The sequence below is a fragment of the Vulpes lagopus genome, chromosome 3, assembly GCF_018345385.1.
Source record: "Vulpes lagopus strain Blue_001 chromosome 3, ASM1834538v1, whole genome shotgun sequence".
Taxonomy (NCBI): domain Eukaryota; kingdom Metazoa; phylum Chordata; class Mammalia; order Carnivora; family Canidae; genus Vulpes; species Vulpes lagopus.
Genome location: NC_054826.1, coordinates 102,123,002 through 102,141,640, shown reverse-complemented (window position 1 = coordinate 102,141,640; position 18,639 = coordinate 102,123,002). Strand labels below are relative to the sequence as shown.

General features: G+C 51.3%; 1 protein-coding gene across 1 annotated transcript in view; it reads left to right on the top strand.

Annotated features, from left to right (window-relative positions):
* Nucleotides 1-18,639, top strand: part of SDK1 (sidekick cell adhesion molecule 1) — a gene marked incomplete at its 5' end in the record, with an annotated part of 911,733 nt that overhangs the window by 873,474 nt on the left and 19,620 nt on the right. Inside the window, 4 exons of the mRNA XM_041750102.1 lie at nucleotides 4,224-4,385; nucleotides 5,178-5,303; nucleotides 15,359-15,523; nucleotides 18,395-18,532. Coding sequence (XP_041606036.1) covers nucleotides 4,224-4,385; nucleotides 5,178-5,303; nucleotides 15,359-15,523; nucleotides 18,395-18,532 — 591 coding nt within the window. The remainder of the gene's footprint in view (nucleotides 1-4,223; nucleotides 4,386-5,177; nucleotides 5,304-15,358; nucleotides 15,524-18,394; nucleotides 18,533-18,639) is intronic.

The following is an 18,639-nucleotide window of genomic DNA, read 5'->3' as shown; positions in this document are numbered from 1 at the left end:
CAAGAATTGTGGTCCTGAGTGACCTTAGAGTCCTTCCTTATCAAGACAGTAGTCTTCCCATACTTCCTCAAATAAGTGATTTATTCAAATAAGTACATTGATGGGTTTGTAGAATTTCTAGAAACTCTGTGGTGGGCACCCCTGGGTCTGGTGCCCAGGCTGGCTCCCCTACTCTTGTAAAAAAGTACTTGCTGTCCAGGCAAGACCATGGCCATCATCACCACTTGGTTGTGAGCCATGGCAGGCCCTGCTTCGTGATCCCCCACACATCCAGTTCTGATGTCCCAGAGTCCTGCTGGCTCACAACACATCTGTCCCCATGCCCTTGCCTCCCCCTCCAGAGAGATGATCCTGCACATGTGGTTTCCTGGTGCTGTCAGGGTTGTGGTCACGTGGCCATTCTACAGCAATGTTGGCATCATTCACAGGACACCAGCTAGACACTCAGGTCCCTCATGCGCAGCTGACATGAGCTTTTTCTCTGCTCCCTGTAAACACGGCCCCAATGCACATGCCCACCTCTCAGGTGCATTGAGGCAGGGATTACTTCAAATCAGGCCCAAGCAAAGTAGCTGCAGGTATGCCCTCCAAGTGCACAGAGCTGCACAGTGTCAGGGCCGCTTTTATCAGCATTTCACAAGAAATCAGGCTTTGAGCCCTTAAGATGACATCCTAGAGCCTGCAGGTAAGGAATGCGGACATGGGTGGGGTTTGAACCCCAGCGGATGGGTTTGAAAGCCACCATGATGGGGATGTGTCTGGAGTGCTTGCACAACTGCAAGTAAACACGCAGTGGACACCGCAAGAGCGGCATGAGGAGTGGTCATCAAAGCATTTCATGGCCACCAGTGGCGCTTGTCATTCTTCCTCCAGTGACAATAGGCAGAGTCACTTGATTGCAACTATTTTGCCTCTTCCCACAAGGAATAAGTCTGTCCGTCATCAGCATTGTCTCTTGTCTGTCAAGAGGGCTGGTTCTTCCTGCCTGCTTTCCTTGCTTCGGCAGTGAGTGTGCTATGCTCTGAACTCAGGCCATGAGAAGAAAGCACTTTCGCTTAGCGGCTCATGCATTTCTCCAGAATCTCGGGGTGCACAGCCTCATCAAGTCCCCTGGGTGCTAGAGAAGAAACCATCCAGACCCCCAAACTTGGACCATGTTGGTGGCTCCAGCGCATCCCACACTCCCTGATGTCTCGTGGTTGGTCCAGGCCCAGGGCAGGTGATGGGAAGCATCGAAGCCGCCACTGAGCCCAGGCCCTCCGCGAGTCTGAGGGTTCTTTGTGTCAACTGCAGAAGCCATCCTGAAGCAGCACTACCCCTGCTCCAGCTGGGGGTGAAGCCAGTCATGGGCCCCCAGGTCCTCCCATGTCCCTGGCCACCAGCTCACCAGCCCTGTTCCTTAGTGCCGCGTGGTTGACCCCGTGACCTTCTCGGGCTGTCACTGCTTGCCACTAATGCCAGGATCACTTTTCAGGACGCCCCCCCCATGTGCCTGTCTGGTCTGATGGCATCTGCCAAAGCCCCTGGCTTGGCCAGACAGCAGCCACAGGTCCTGACCCCACCCAGCCCAGAAGAGAACACAGGCCAGTAAAGGGCAGAAACTCAGAGCAGGAGAGGCTTGCCTGTGCCCTCTCTCTGCCCGTACGCCCTTTGGGGCATTTTGACTTCTGGCTGGCAAGAGGGAAGGGAAATGTCAGTTGACCACAGGACTATGCTGTTATATCATGAAAAAGACAAGATGCTCAGGGACGAAGCCAGAGAAGGCAGTGACGGGGAACACACTCAGCGGAGGTCAAACTGCCCAGCATCTCTGGCCGCTGGTCCAGCCCTCACTGTCCCACCTCCATACCTAGATCCTGCTCTCTCGGGGTGGGGGTGGGGGCCCCCTTCATTCCTCCACAAAGCCTTTGCTGCATCCCTTTCCCTAGGGCAGCAGTTGGCCCATCAGCTCGGTGTACGGGCCTCTTGAGTGGGGGGTCTCTTAGAGAAAACCAAACCCTGTCTCCTTCATGTTTTATCCGGATTCCCAGTAGGAAATCATGAAAGTAGCAAGTGGGTCTCTGAACAATTTCCAGATCTTCACAATGCCTCCAAGAATGTTTCCCAGAGATGTGGCTGCAAATGAGGTGAAAACATCAGGCATGTTTAGCAAGGGCTAGAATCACACTAATCTGCAGTAATGCCAGTCCTTTGGTGAAGATTGCCAAAGACATGACATGTGTGCTTATACACATAGATACGCCTGTGTGGTGAAGATGGAGGAAAAGCTGTACAACAGTGATGTCAGCCGGTAGTGATTTTCCTGGCTGTTTTTCCTGCCTCTTCGCCTGGGCCCTGGCGGTGCCTGGGATACACGTGGACAGACTCCGGGGCAGACTCCGGGCTAGCCAGATGCTCATCAGCCCTGGCCAAGGGAGCAGAGAGCAGAGCATCCACTCAGTGCCAATGGGCCCTGTGGTCACTCCATCAGGAAGATGGGCCTGGCTCACCCCTCACCGCCTCTGGCCAGCCCCCTGGTCACGGTGGGGAGCACCGAGCCACATGGAGCATGAGCCACTTCTCATGCTTTAGGGAACAGATTTTATGGAAGAGCTACTTTTATGTTTTTTTAAATGTTTTAAATGGTAGTATTTTATATGATTGCACCCTGGGGCTTTGTAGAGCAGGGCACGGTTTAAAAATTGACTAAATAAATAAGATTCTGACATAGTTGAGATGCAGGGGAGGCCAGACTAGCTCTACCTCCTAGTGGGTTGGAATTCACAAAATCTGCACATGGGTTTGTTCTGCTCTGGGGAAAAGAAAGGCATTTTTTAATTAAAAAAAAAAGGAGGGGTGCCATCCAGAATAACTTTATATCCAAAAAGATCCCATCCATTTGCTGATGGTGGTCATTGTGTGTGCAAACTGTCACCCTGAAGCCCCTTTCTTGAGCCACGCAAGGTGAGGGCAGGTTCTCTGGGCAGAAAGGGCCCTGTTCCTCAACAGAAAAACTCAAGTTCAGAGGTCACTCAAACACAGTCAGAAACATTCTGACATAGTTTGGAAGAGAATCATTTAGCTGGATCAATGTTCTACAAAAGGCATAATATGAAAACAGTGAATCAGCTGGAAGGTATTTGGACAACTGTAGGTTGAAAGACATTGGCTTTGATGACTTTGAAGGATGAACCCATTTTGTCATTAACACTTTGTTGGGCTCTTCTGAGGTCACAGATATACAAGGATGAAGGGTCCGAGTCCACCAGCCATCCACACTGAGGGCAGGCCCAGCCATGACCGCCCAGGCCCGTCCATTCACGCTGAGCACCTGGCCAATGGCAGGGGCAGGGGCAGGTGCTGGGGAAGCACTCCCGACCAGCTCTGCTGACTAGTGTCAGAGGGGCCACCTCTTCATCGCCCCACCCCAAGGGATGCCCAGAGACATCCACATGCTGTGTCAGGAGCTTACAAGCCTTTTTTCTAACACATCACCTTCAAACTTTAATCAGAGAGCCCCATTTCTGTCCTGGGAAAATGCTGCATTTGTATACTTTTTACTATGTGTCTTCCTCTCCCAGTGTTAAATTTCAATTTTCTAATTACCAGCTACACTTTTGCTTCAGTTATGTATTTATGAGTGAAAATGTCTCCCTGTCCTCATGGTTCTCCAAATGCAGGGCATCGATATTTGCCATGACAGCCTTTCTTCATCAATGCTTCAAAATCCAAAGATAAAGTTTTCACCAGTGGCTTGAGGTCTTTAGGCCACAGCCTGGCCAACTCATTTGGGCTGGAGACCCCTCTTGCAGGAAGCCCATCTTTTAGCTGAAATGAAAACTCCTGCATCTTCTTCTCTGTTCTCTTCCCCGAAGTCAGGAAGCTTCAGGTCACCTATGCAAGCGACACAGATCCTGGTGCCTCTCAGAGCCCAGGGGAGGAGAGACTGACCTGGGTGCAGGAGGACAGGGGTCTTCCCAGTGCTGTGTGGGACACTTGGGCCACCTCCCGCTTGGCACCATGAGGTTGGGTCTTCCCTTTGCCAGCACCACTTACGAGACTTAAACACTAATTACACGTATCTGTGCTGAAATTGGCTATTACCACCACTTAAACTCCTCCTAATTGTAAGCAGTACTTCCTTAGCAAGCCAGGGACGCTGTCCCTGTTGCCATGGAGAAATAGTTGGTGCTCGGTTGCTTCTCTAAATGCGGCCCTCTCTTGGCCTTTGCTCTTGGTTCCAGGGGTGAGCAAGGTGGTAACGGTGGACGTGAACGGGAACTGGCAGCGCTGGCTGAAGGTGCGGGACCTCACCAAAGGAGTCACCTACTTTTTCCGCGTGCAAGCACGGACCATTGCCTACGGGCCCGAGCTGCAAGCCAATGTCACGGCCGGGCCAGCTGAGGGTAAGTGGAGCTCTGTGGTGGGGCCTGCGCCCAGTACAGCGCCAGAGGCAAGTGGTGTGCCCCCTCCACCCAGGGGTCCGCCCTCACCATCGGCCAAGCGACCGTGGCCCACTCAGAGTGGGAAGGAACGTAGGACCATTTTGGCAGCATGGGTGACTTCAAAAGCATGTGCTAGCACCATCTTTTATAGATGGACTGGTTAAATATAGATGAGCAAATTCTTAGGTGTTAAACATGTAATGTTTTGGGTTGTTTTCTGAAAAAGTTGGGAGAAAACAAGTGAATTTTTAAGGGTTTATTTATTTATTCTAGTGGGAGGCAGAGAGAGAGGGAGAAAGAATCCCAAGCAGACTTCCTGTTGAGTACGGAGCCCAACTCAGGGCTTGACCTCACAACCCTGAGATCCTGACCTGAGCCAAAGCCAAAAGTCGGACATCCAACCAATTGTTCCACCCAGGCACCCCAAACACACATGAATTTTGGCAACCAGATACACAAGAGAAGTTTGAAGTGTTCACATCATGATGAGGAGCCACATGGCTTTGTACTTAAACTATTGGGCACCTTAGCAAGATGAGGGTAGCAGAATCTAGGTTCACAAGGCCCCTGTACATCAGGCACAGGACTGGGCCCATGGCATGGCTCATCTCTGTTCCATCTGGTCAATCCCAAAGGCCCAAGTAGCCTTCCCACATCTAGGATGAGAACAGTGTGATGTGGCAAGGCTAAGCCACCTAGGCCTGGCTCCACCTGTCCCAGTCTCTACCGTCCCCTGCCTCTTTGATCCCACAGGCTCTCCGGGCTCCCCCAGAGATGTCTTGGTCACAAAGTCCGCCTCTGAACTGACCCTGCAGTGGACCGAGGGAAACGCAGGCAGGACACCCACCACTGGCTACGTCATCGAGGCCAGGCCCTCAGGTAAGGGGCAGGGTCTGGGTACCTGCCAACCCCAGAGTCTGAATATCAGAGCCCTTGGGCTCCTCTCAGCCTTTCCCTAACGATACAGAGATGAGGGCACCCTGATGAAATGTTGGGCCCGTCTCTCCCTCTCCTCCACCACCTTGCGGGTCTGAGATTCTCCATGTTGCGCCACAGTGCAGGTCTCTGGGAACGTGGTATCGTCTTCCTCAGAAATAGGTACATGCAAACTTAGGGACACTTAGAGACATTTCCAACTCATCAGTAGGATTCAAGAGTGCTTCCAGGGGCTCATCCCAGGCTCTGTGTGTTTGCACCCAGATAGAGTCCTGCTCCTTTCTGGTCATGATGAAGATGCCTGTTCCCAGGAAGCCTACACGTCCTCTGCCCCATTTTCAGGCTCCTGAAATGACTCTAAGGTCATTCCCTACCCTGTGTGCCCTAAGAGGGTTTTTGCTCTCTTCCTCCCATTCAACAGTAATAACCAAGCATGGACATTATTAGAAAATCAATTTCTGCCGCACTGAGCTGGCTGTTACTCCTTGGAGCTAGAGGGTGTCACCAAATGCAGAGAACACTGAGCATGTCCGCTGTAACCTTCAGATGGTCATGCAAGTATCTGAGCATGAAAAAACACGGTGCGCCAGGGCTGCATGCAGAAAGCCCGCTGCCAGAACCCGTCCATGGTGCTAGTCATCCTTGCAGTCAGATATTTAAAAAAGCTGTTGGACCGAGAGGGAAGGTCTGCAGGGTCACATACATCACTGTGCCAGACAGACTGCCCGCCAAACTGCTTTTGAGAGATTCCTAGTTATAAACACCTCCTAGAAACTTCCAGGTAGAAAATCTGGTGCCTGAGACCAAAACAGCATCTGTTAAAGGCAATATGAAGAATTCTTTGGCTCAAGCACTCACACATTCAGTGCGTCAGGCTGAGGGGTCCTGTTGAGCAAGGCATTTGGTCTGTTCTGGAAGTGGAGGGTTTCAAATCAGTGACAGGCCTTCTGTGGCCACTGGCCCCTCCACCCCATCCCTCTGGAAGCAGGTGGCCCCGAGAGCAGACAGCAAGCTCTCTGAGAACATCCAATTCCTGAGCCCTTGCAGAGACTGGCAGGAGCTTGGAATACAGGCCGGGTCAGGCCTGCCTTCTTCCTCTGTACCCTTCTGTCCCTGTGCTCAATTTTCTCCTTTTTACAAGGACAACCAGTCATACAGGATTAGGAAGGGCCCCAACTCAGGACCTCATCTTGACACATGCAAAGACCCTATTTCCAAATGAGATCACATACTGTGATGTTGGGGATCAGACTTTGAACACATGAATTTTGAGGGGACACAATTCAACCCACAACAGTAGGTAGGAAACCACATAAGTAGCTGTAGAAACTGTGGAATTGTCAGCAATGGAAATCCCACTGCTTTCCATCTCATCCTGGACTGACAGGCACTTCCCAGCATGGTTGACCTTATCATTTGAATGCTCCCCGGACCTTGTTACCCGGTGTGACCCTGGCCTAGTGGCACTCACCAAAATCCAAGCCTCTGTACCCCATCTTCCAAAGAACCATGTATGCAGTCCACCAGGTAGTGCAACAAAAACTGCACATGACCCACAGGATCTGAATATCTGTGATATGGGGCTGCTGTGAACCTCTAGTCACCTCTAGGTAGTTATAGGCATCAGCAACATAACTGATTCCTTTTACAATTTATTTTATGCATTGAAGTCATTCTGAGAAGGTGTTCCTTCACCTTCTCAGAGGTGAAGAGGTGTAGTGTCAGCAGATTGCCAAAGGGGTCTGTGAAACCAAGGAAAGATAAGAAGCCCTGGAAGATACACACACAGAAGACCCTTGCCAACTCATTTCCTTCTGCCTGAGAGCTTGGTCCCTGACTAGAGTGTTAAGAACCCCACTGGATGCGTGTCTGTGAGAGGACCACAGTGGGGTCCTTGGGGTGACAGGTCACTCTGTGTCTGGCCTGTGTCAATGTCACTTCCCAGTTGTGATGCTGGTGCTGTTGTTTTGCATGATGATCCCATTGGCAGACACCAGATAGAGGGCAAATGGTATCTCTCTGCATTATTCCCCATAACTGCATGGGGTTCTATAATTATTGCAAAATAAAAAGCTCAGCTTAAGATTTTAAATATATATATCCCATGGATGGTGTCCTGTTCAATCAAGTGCGACAGCACATCTTTGAAACGAGCATTTTCGTGTCAGAGATCAGCCATGGGGAATGTATCACATCAGCAGCCAGACACGGGTGTATGGGCTCAGAATCTGAACAGTGGAGAGCACATTCTGGCACTTTCTGAGTAAAGAGAAGGTATTGATTCTCAGACTTGCCTGGGGAGCTATTCTCTTTGGGTTATCATGTGCTCATTCATCCACCATAACGAAGGAAGCGGGTTGCTTATTGGCCAGAAATGCAGCTTTAGGGAGCGTGGATGGTGGTGTGAAGACGAGCTAACTGGGATGTGGGCCTGGGTTTCTCATGGAGCCCCGTACCCCGAGGGCCTCGGCCAGATGGGCACCTCCTGAAATCAGCAGGACCCTGAACTGGGCAGGTTGGTGCCGCTATGTGGAAACCGGCCCCCAGGGACTATGATGTGACAGGAAACCGACCTCCAAGACGCTGTCTTGTTCAATGAGCGCTAAAAATTTGGCCTCCACTTCTGTTCTGAGACAGATTTCCCCTTTCAGACCATGGACGGAACCAGAGCGGCTGCAGGGCTCCCCGTCTCCCCTCGGAAGGGCGCTTCCTGCCTCCGGTGACTGGGGCCAGCAGCAGCTCAGAGGCAAATGAAATGCTTTTATGGATTGTCAATATTTAAACACCTTGCTGGTGCCTTAGGGCTTTGGATCTCAGCTGTCATCTATTACAGGCCTCATTACACAAAACATTAAACGCTCTATCTTATTTTCTCCACCAAAGCTCTCTGGCAAGACTTTCTCCTCGCAGGGGAGTGGTTTTCAATGGGAGCGCGGATCTGGTAAGATGGACCCAGGTTTTCATGAGGAGGCCTTATTTTTGATGGGATACATGCAGCACACGGGGGTTCCTCCCCAGTGGGTGTCTGGGGAGCCTGAGCCACTTTGTGTTAGGTGGCCCCTGCCCCTTGCCCCCACCACCCGCCCGTCTGCTCGGCCTGCCATCTTCTCACCCAGCCAAATCTCCATCTTGCCCCCCGGAGGCAGGTGGCTTGTCAGCTGGTGGCTGATGTCGTGAGGTGGCCAGCAGGGCCGGGGCAGCCCAGGCAGGTGGGGGCAGATGGCAGAGCAGCCTCTGGCTCTCCTGCATGGTCACCATAACCCCTAGAAATTCTGTGGGATCTCCCCATGCTGTCCTAACGTGGAGATAGAACCAAACAGCAGCTATGAGATTTGCGTCTCGGGCTGGAACATTCCTGGGAAGGACGGTCAGTGAGTGCAGACCCAAGGACAGCCTTGCCAAAGATGCATGTCTCCACTTGTGCGTACGTTTCCTCTTAGTCGGTGTTGCAAAATTCCCTGGAAGGCAGAGGAAACTATGCAGTGGGCTTATGCAGATGATTTATTTACACAAATTATCCCAAGGCAGTTTATTGTGTAGATCACGAAACCGAATTTACATATTTGCACAATAGACTGGAATGGCACGAAAGGAACTATAAATATATTTTCCCCTCCGAAGCAGCCGTGAAATTCATATTTAGGACGTACTCGGTGCGGGCAGACATTGTTCTGCCTTTTTCACAAATGAGTGTAGTTAGCCCAGAGATGAGAGCTGGTCAGTAGGAGGACAGGCCCCTAGTTCTGGTCCCTGATCGCCACCCTGCACCCCCTGCCCCCCCCCCCCCCCCCCCCCCCCCCCCCGCCTCCAGCATCTCCCAGCTCCCTCCCCACTCATTTTGTTCATTCGGGTCTTTGGCCCTGGGACTTTTCAATCAAACAAAGAAAAAAAAAATCAACCTTTTCCCAAAGGTTTAAAATTCACGGAAATCCCTGAGTCAGCAAATGCGGTGGCCTGCTGCTGACCCTCCCCAGCCGGGCAGTCAGTCCTGCCCGCCTCACACCCACCCCTGTATCCTCTGCAGCCTCCTCTTCCTGAGCTCACCCGGCACAGGTGTCCTTTGCTTCTAGACATCCACCTCATTCTGTCTCCTCCTTAAACCAGGATCAGATAAAAGGTGATTTTTTTTTCTTCTCAGAGATATTTAGCCCCGTGCATGAGCACCCCCTGCTTCTGTTAAATTTCAGACTGAGACTGACCACCGATACAAAGAGAAAAGGCAGTGTTTAAGGAATAAACAGCTGACAGGCCTCCATTTGCTCAGAGCTGCAGGCTGACAGTCACGTTGTTGGTTGCGTGAGTTAGTGGAACCAGAAATCTGGGGCCCGTGAGTGACAGTTTCATTCAGCATGGAGACCCTGTTTAATTGTCCATGAAATCAAACTTTTGTTGGCCTGGCGTCTGTCTGAATACCTGCGGCACGCAGCTCGGTTCTGGGCGTTGGAGGGATAAATTGAGCGACCCTCGGATGTGCCTGAGCTGGGCTCTGTCTCAATTCAGGAGAGAAGTGTTCATGTTTCCAGGTTTATTAGGACATTGTCTGGGAGCAGATGTGCCTCCTGCCGCTGGGCGGGGGAGAGGCGGGGGCTGCGAGATGGAAACAGACTTGCTCTGTCGGCTGCAGGCAGGTCTGCTCTAAGGCAACGAAACCTATTTAGGTGCGAAAGGGTTCTTCCTTCAAGGATCTTTACTCTCAGCCACTTCCTGTGTTTAGGGCACAGATAACGCAGTCGAGGCAGCAAAGACAAAGCAAAGAGTCCATATTCTTTTTTTTTAACATTGTTTTTATTTATTCATGAGAGACACACAGAGAGAGGCAGACATAGGCAGAGGGAGAAGCAGGCTCCATGCAAGAAGCCCGATGTGGGACTCGATCCCAGGGCCCTGGAATCATGACCTGAGCCAAAGGCAGGCAATCAACTACTGGACCACCCAGGTGCCCCCAAAGAGTTCATATTCTTCAAAGAAACACCAAACCACTGAGGAGTCAGAATGTGGCTTCTCATCGCCTCCCCTGAGGTCGACCCAACTTGGGGCATGTGATCACTGGGATCCGTTTAGGAACAATTGGGAAGTTTCTCAGCCGTGTCCTACCTGCTTACCTTGTGGGGTGTCCTTTCCCTGGCAGGTGTTTCAGAAGCGGAAATCCAAGCAGGTGTTACCTTGGGCATCCAGGAACCCACACATAAGTGTGATTTGGGCTCCCTCCCCGCCATGGACCCCCCCCCCATCCTGAAGGTCAGTAGGACCCCCAGGACATTCAAAGCATGGCACCAGGCATCAGACACTCAAGAATGTAGCTTCAGAAGACATTTCAACTCTTTTCCATCCTGAGAAACCCACGATGGTAATGTAGGAACTCCTTGAGTGGGAATGGGAAACCAGGCTGGGATCCCCTGAGCCTCCTGGTAGGGGTGAGCCTCGCCTGTGGTCTAAGGGCTGGCTGAGCTGGATCCCCAGAATGGCCCGTAAAATGTACAAAGGCATGTGTGCCTCCCATGTGTTGATTGAGATGGGAATCCGGTGCTGGGGATTATCCTGGTGCGTGGAAAATCAGTTGCACAAACCTCATTATAGCTAATAGTTCTGTAATGTTATTTTCCCCCCTAATTTGTAGAGATACTTTTCTCCATCATTGATTTATTGAGATATTTAACGGCATAATACAAATGAGAAAAACAATCCATGGTGGAGGCCCAGAGTGGACGCTTCAACAGCTGGCAGGCTTTCCTTACCCACTCAGGACCACGATGGAAATGATAGTATAGACAGATCGCCCAGTGAATTACAAGCGATGTCTGAAATGCCGAATGCGCTAATTTTGGCAAAGAAAAATTAGCAAAATAAAAACGAGAACATTTTCTTCTGTTAGCTCAGAAGGAAATTCTCTTGCTATGACTCTTCCTCCCCCAGTTTTTTTCAATGTAAACGGATCGCTAAATTGTTCTGTGTTGAGATTCTATATCAATATTTTAAAACTTTTTTTTTTTGAAAAATGAACACAATTCCTGGAGCTATGACAGAGCACTTAAAATAAAATGTGGCCTTTAGGTGATGGCAGAGGAAGAGGAAATAATTTTTTTTCTTCAGTAGCAGGAAAGCATTACAGCAACATTAATGCAAAAGACACTCAGAGAACCCACTCCAGAAGAGTTCAGACCTACTCAGAATAGTCTGAGAATACCTCTCACACAAGTCCCTTAATTGCAATGGTTTAAGCAACATTAATTTTAAAAGAGCCCTTTTTTTCTTGAGTCTCTTACAGCATAAAATTGTCTATTATTTTATTTTTTTAAGATTTTATTTATTTGAGAGCAAGAGAGAGAGTTGAGGGGAGGGGCAGAGGAGAGAGAGAGAGAGTGCGGGTTCTGCACTGAGCTCAGAACCTTGATATGGGGCTTGATCCCACCACCCTGAGATCAGGACTTGAGCTGAATATCAAGAGTCAGATGCTCAACTGACTGAACTACCCAGTTGCTTCTTGTCTGTCCTCTTAGAGGAAAAAAGACTGAATAATTCAGTCAACATTTAAAGCCCTTAGACTACTTCCTCATGACTTGCTCATAGTAAGTGCTAAAGGCATTTACTAGAAGCCTGCTTGTGCCAGGCCCTGCAAAGGGCTATGGAGATACAAAAATGGATGGATGGATGGATGGATGGATGGATGGATGGATGATGGATGGACGGATGGATGGTGGATGGATGGACAGATGGATGATGGATGGATGGATAGTTGGATGTATGGATGCATGGATAGATGGATGGACAGATGGAAGGAAGGAAGGAAGGAAGGAAGGAAGGAAGGAAGGAAGGAAGGAAGGAAAAATGGGTGGATGGGACGGATGACTGGATAGATGGAAGGATGAATGGTAGATGTATGGTGGATGGATGGATGCATGCATGGACAGATAGGTGGGTGAACAGATGGATGGTAGAAGGAAGGAAGGAAGGGTGAGTGGGTGGATGGATGGATGACTGGATAGATGGAAGGATGAATGGATGGAGAGATGGATGGATGGGGAGATGGGTCACATCAATAGATATTTACTGAACTCTTGAAAAACTCAAGCGCCCAATGATGAGAATAGGTAAATGTGAAGGAGTGCTCAGAAAGCCCATTGGTAGGAAGCAAGCTGGAGTGTGGAGTGAGGTCAAGAGGAGTCAGAAAGGAGAAATGACCTTGTTGATTTGCCTCCACCCCTGCCCTTAGACTATGAAGCTTATATGAACAGAAATCTCACCTGATTCCCCAACAGGGCCTGAGCAAAGAGTGAGCACTTCGGTATCTGTGGGATGAACGTGTGGGTGGGTAGGAGGCAGCAGAGAGGAAGATGGGGCCATAGTGCTCCCGAGGCACAGGGAGTAGCATATGTAGAGAAAATGCTCCCTCTGCACCCATTATTCCCATGTTATTCTTTTTTTTTTAATTTTTTTAAATTTATTTCTGATAGTCACACAGAGAGAGAGAGAGAGAGAGAGAGAGAGAGGCAGAGACACAGGCAGAGGGAGAAGCAGGCTCCATGCACTGGGAGCCCGATGTGGGATTCGATTCCGGGTCTCCAGGATCGCGCCCTGGGCCAAAGGCAGCCGCTAAACCACTGCGCCACCCAGGGATCCCTTCCCATGTTATTCTTGTGCAAAACTCAGAATGGACATCTTAGCAGTTATTCCGTGTGCAAACCTCAATCTATTGGAGGCCAGTGTGGGGCAGGCGGGGGGAGGGGTGGACTTAAAGCTATGGCTTGCCATTTTGACATTATTAATGGTAATGGGTACCTTGGTAAGAAATGAGTATAAATGCGAATGTTTAGAAATAAATAATCCTCATGCTATTTTTCTGCCTGTGCAGAAATTTGTACCTTTAAAATCTCATTCACAGCCATTCCTTCATTAACCTGTGGCTGCAAGGACTTAATCGGTGCAAACTCTAAATCCTATGCAAATACGGACTTATACACTAGCAATTTTCTTTCTGTGTACTGTTGGGCTAATCCACTTGAGCATATCTGGTGTTCCGAGGTGCATGATAAGGTTGGAGCCAGATAACCCTCAGCCCCCGGAAGGCTGTCGGCATGTGCGCATGCATATTCAAATGTGCCTTTCCTCTCCAGATCTCCTGGTCTTTTAAAAAGATCACATACCTGTGCCTGTAAAAGAAATTGTAATTCATGGAGGATCAGTACTTCAAATGAACATTTTGGCCTCTGAGCCCACTTTTTACCAAACCACCTCTTTCGAGATTGGATTTATATACACTTTGTAAGACACTGCTTGCTCTGTGTGCCGCACCGTTAGAAGCACTTTATGAGTATTACCTTTGTTTAACCCTCAAAACAAATCTATGATGTAGATTTGGTTGTCACCATTGGTTGTCACCATTCTGCAGTTGAAGCCCAGAGAGGTTAGCAATTCTGCCTCAGGTCACACATCTGAGGTGTGCTGGGGCCAGGCTTGGCGCCAGGACTCTCTAGCTCCAGACTCTGTCCTCCTTCAGCCACGGTGCTCTTCTGTCTCTGCGATTTTGATGACATCGCTGATCACATTTCCTTGCCCCTTTGGTAGAATGCCCCGGAATCAGATCTATTGGCTTCTTCCTGTGTCTCTGCATCCTAACTTTGTGGCTTTAATTTCAATTTATGAACGTTTTCCGTCAAGGTTTAGATAAATTTGAAACATGTATGTTTATTGTGGCAAAAAAACACATAGCATAAAATTCACCATTATGAATGTGTAGTTCGGTGGCGTTAAGAACATTCACAATGTTACAGACGTCACCACCGTCTGTCTCCAGAACATCTTCATCTTTGCAAACTGAGACTCTGTCCCCATTAAACACTGACCCCCCCCACCCCCAGCCCCAGGCACCGCCGTCTACTCTTGTGTGTCCATGAATTTGATGAGTCCAGGGACCTCCTAGAAGTGGGATCTCACAGCGTCTGTCCTCTTCTATCTGGCTTCTTTCATAGAACACCACGTCCTCAGGGTTCATCCGTGTTGGAGCAGGTGCCAAGATTCCTCCCTTTTTAAGGCTGGATAATATTCTGCAGTACGGATGGACCACATTTTGTTTATCCGTTCATCTGTTGATGGACACTTGAGTTGTTCTACCTTTTGACTATCCACCTATTGTGGATAATGCCATGAACACGAGTGTGCACGAGTGTATCTCTTCAAAATTCAGTGTATAATTGTCTAATTTACACTTGGATTTGGTAGCACTGAGGCATAGAATAAAAAGGGAATAGGGCAGGTTGGGGGCAGCAGCCACCCCAAAGGATGAGCAGAGTGGAGGGCAGCAAGGATGCCCTCACACTCTGGGAGTGTGGTGTGCAAGGTTAGGGCAGAGTCCCTGGGGTGAGCCCACGTCCCCGTGCCAGCTGTCACGAGCACCTTTCCTGCTGGAGAACTAGTGACATGTCTGCTCCAAGGCTGCGTGGCATGTGTGATGGCCTCACTGCACTGGCAAGCTGGCTGGTAAAAGACACTGTGGTGTGAAGTCATCTCTGGGCCCCTGGTGGTATTGTCATTTCCAGTTAGGATGCAAAGGGAGCCCCCCAGGTGTTCCAAAGAATCCAGAAGCCTGGCAGGGGTGCACGGGAGGGCAGGTGATCAGTGCGTGGGCCAGGGAGGCAAGATCCTGGAGTTGAGGAGGGGTGCACACTGCGGCTGGGACCACAGCCAGCCAGAAGGGAGTCAGAAATCCACAACAGAAGATGACAGCAAGTCAGAAACCAGAGGGAGGCCTGGAATCTGGTGGGATCTGACTGATGGTGAGGAGAACATTCAGGAGCACTGCCCAGCCTGCAGCTTCAGCAGAGTCTGTCCACAGGAGAGGCTGGCCTCCTCCCCAGCCCCCCGCCCCATGCTACTTACCTGGCCTCTGGCTCTCAAATCAGGGGCCCTCAGCCAGGGTGGCTATGAGTTCACAGCAGGGCAGGCGCCATGTCAAAGGCAGGAAAAAAGCAAACCTAACCTCTGCTCTCTTGTTGTCTCTTCAGATGAAGGCCTATGGGATATGTTTGTGAAGGACATCCCCCGGAGTGCCACATCCTACAGCGTCAGCCTGGACAAGCTCAGGCAGGGAGTGACTTATGAGTTCCGGGTGGTGGCGGTTAACCAGGCGGGCTACGGGGAGCCCAGCAGCCCCTCCATGGCCGTGTCAGGTAGGGAGCCCTGCCTGAGGAAGGAACTCTCAGGGCGAAGCTCTTCCCTCTCAGGGGGGAGGGGGTGACTTGGAGCCACGGTGGAAAGAACCAGGGATGCACTAGGCTTCGTGCAGACTCGATAGGAGTCGGGGGCACAGCCTGGAGGACACGGTGCTGGTGGGGAGAGGTGTACACCTGAGCCCATGTGACCACTACCACCACCAGACCCCTCACTGTCCTCACCACACTGTGCTTGAGCAAGTCTTAATTTCCGTCTCATTTTTTCGTAATCAGAGACCCAGGCCAGAGTCAGAGCAGTCAGCTTGAGCTAAGCAGTGTGCTGTCTGGGGTGAAGGCATCCCCAGGCCCAGTGCAGTCCCCAGCCCCTCCCACTGGCTGAAGATTCCTTACTTGGGAGCCTTGTACAAAGCTTGAAATGCAGAGACCACCCCAGCAGCCGCCGGACCCAAGTTGTGCTTGATCAGGGCCTCCCCCGAGATGGCTGAGGGGCCACCTGGGATGATGAGCCCCCTTCTTTCCCAGAGATGACAGACTAGCTGCCCTCACCAGCCATGTGGCAAGAGGTGTGGCAATGGGGGGAAGTGCCCTCCCGGAGCCAGGAAGCACTTCTTGGAAGAGGGGGGCGTGCAGCTGGGTGGTGAGGGGTGCATAGGGGCGAGGACACAGGAGAAAGGAGCCGCAGAGATAAAGTCCCAGCGGCGGGACCCCAGGCAGGGAGGACCCAGGAGGCCGGCCTCAGCCCCAGCTACACTTGGCATTACGGGGGCAGCTTGGAGGACCCCCCCTGGGAGGACCCCACAAAACACGGTGTCATGCCACCCAGGGCCCTACAGTGAATCAGCCCAGCAGCTGGAGGGATTACAGGGAGCAGCATGACGGTGGTTCAGGAAGGTAGCTGGCAGCGCGGCACAGGCAGGGGCACAGGCAAGGCCAGAAACCAGACTGACGCCCCTCTGATCAAGAGCAACATGTCGCACTTCCCCTGCACATAGATTAATTTAAGCTGCCCACTACCCTGGTTTAAATTGAAAACGTCTTTTGTCTGCTCTTTGCCATGAATTTGGAGGAAGCACAGTGTCCTTGGGCAGGCTGGGGCCCCGCGGGGCTGGCAGCCAGAAGGAGACCCAGCACACTGCCAGCTTGCTTAACAGTAAGACTTAGAAAAAATCAAAATTTTCTCATTTCCTCCATTTTTCTTATGAAAAGTTTAACATAAGAGAGACAAGACAATAAGGAATCCCTGGGCACCCATCACCCCAATTGAGAGATTCAAGGTTTGCACTTCTCGGTTCCTCTGTAAAAAATCCACGTAAAGCAATTCCAAAGGCACAGAGCCTTTCGCTGTCCCACACGAAGGCAGCCGAGCGCATAGGCTGGTTCCTGCGGGAGAACACGGCCCCCTCGCCCTTCTGTTCCTGGGCCCATGGGCAGGCCGTTCCCCCAAAGCCCGTTGCATGCTCTTGGCAGCCAGGCTGCTGGGGGACTGCGGTCAGCTTCCTGCGTCCTTCAGAGCAGCCAACAGGTCAGCACCTGTCTGCTCCACCTCGGGCCCGACGGCAGATCTGTGGTGCTCCCTGGGCGGGAGGCCTCCTGCGGCCACCAAGGCCTTTCTTTTCCAGGCCTGCCTGGGTGGTCAGTTGGGATTTGTTGGCTCATTATATGGAGCACGTTGTGTGCAGCCTGAAAACCACTCGCATATTTGGATTTGGAATCCTGCCATCTCCCAAGAAGCCCTGTGCAGTTGCATGATCCAAAGTCAACAACCCCCCTTTTATCCCCAGTGTGCACACATTTTTCTCCATCGAGGGAGAGATTTAGCACAAGGTAGATGTGTTTTCTGTGGGCTTCAGCAGCTGCGAGGTGGACCGTGGGCCTTGCCCACAAGAGGCTTTCCATTCCGTCCTGTGTCCGCTGCCTCCCAGCCAGCTCCCCTGCAGGGGGGCATGTGGAAGGCACCAGTGGGACCCGACGGCCAGCCAGCACCTACCAAGAAACATTTCCCATTTTTCTGTTCTTTGTAAACAGAATAAAACATGAGCAAGAAGGATATCCTTCTTCAAAGCAACTTTTAAATGAACCTTTTCCGTTTGTCTCTCAAAAAACATATCCAAGGATGGGGCTAGTTGTTCTGCTCAGTTTTGCTGGAGGCACATAATAAATAAAACACAGCCCTGGCCCTCAGGGAGGCCTGCTGTGGCAGAGGTAGCCAGTGGGGAACGCTTTCGACGAGAGACTTCTACACAGGTGTGGTGGGGATCCAGCACCAGGAGTGAGCAGGAGTCAGACCATGGGGCCTCACGGGCTTGGACTGTGCCCTCTGGCTAATGTGGGGCCACTGAAGGCTTTTAGGGAGGGACTGTTTGTTTCCATCGGAGAAGATCTCTCTGGCAACAATGTACAAAAGGGATTGGGGGAAGTCAGAAAGAGGCGAAGCTGCTGGAAAGAGGTTGTAGGGTGGTGGCCGTGGTGGAGAGTGTGAGGGGCCCCAGGGGCCAACTGGGAGGCACCTTCCTCCCTTTACCCCAGACACCAGCTGTAAGCAGATGAAATCAGGGGAAGTCACAGGAAGGGTGGTGGATGGATGAGGACAGGGCGAGCTCTGGGACAGGAGCTGGGCTCCAGAAGGGCCAGAGCTGGTTCCCACCGAGGAGGAGCAGCCCACTGAGGGGCCCATCGTGGGCTTATATCTGGGAAGCCAGCCAATCAGCCACCTAACCCATCTCAGGTGGGGGGTTCATCTTTCCTGTGACTCCAGGGCTGCCCGTCACACCCTCCCCCCACCCCCCTGCACTAGAAGCCCCACCACCTGGTCCGGAGACAGGTGGCAGGAGTCTGTCACGGGTGACCGTGTGTTCATGTGCCCTGCAGCTCAAGTGGAAACCCCGTTCTACGAGGAGTGGTGGTTTCTCCTGGTGATGGCGCTCTCCAGCCTGATAGTCATCCTGCTGGTGGTGTTTGCCCTGGTCTTGCACGGACAGAATAGAAGATACAGGAGCTGTAGCACAGGTGGGACGCCTGACTTGACTCCTCTACCCCCTACCCCCCGCCTCCAAAAGTGCCTGGGCACTGGGAAGCCAAAATGTTGACTTTCTCTCTCTCTCTCTCCACCCGGG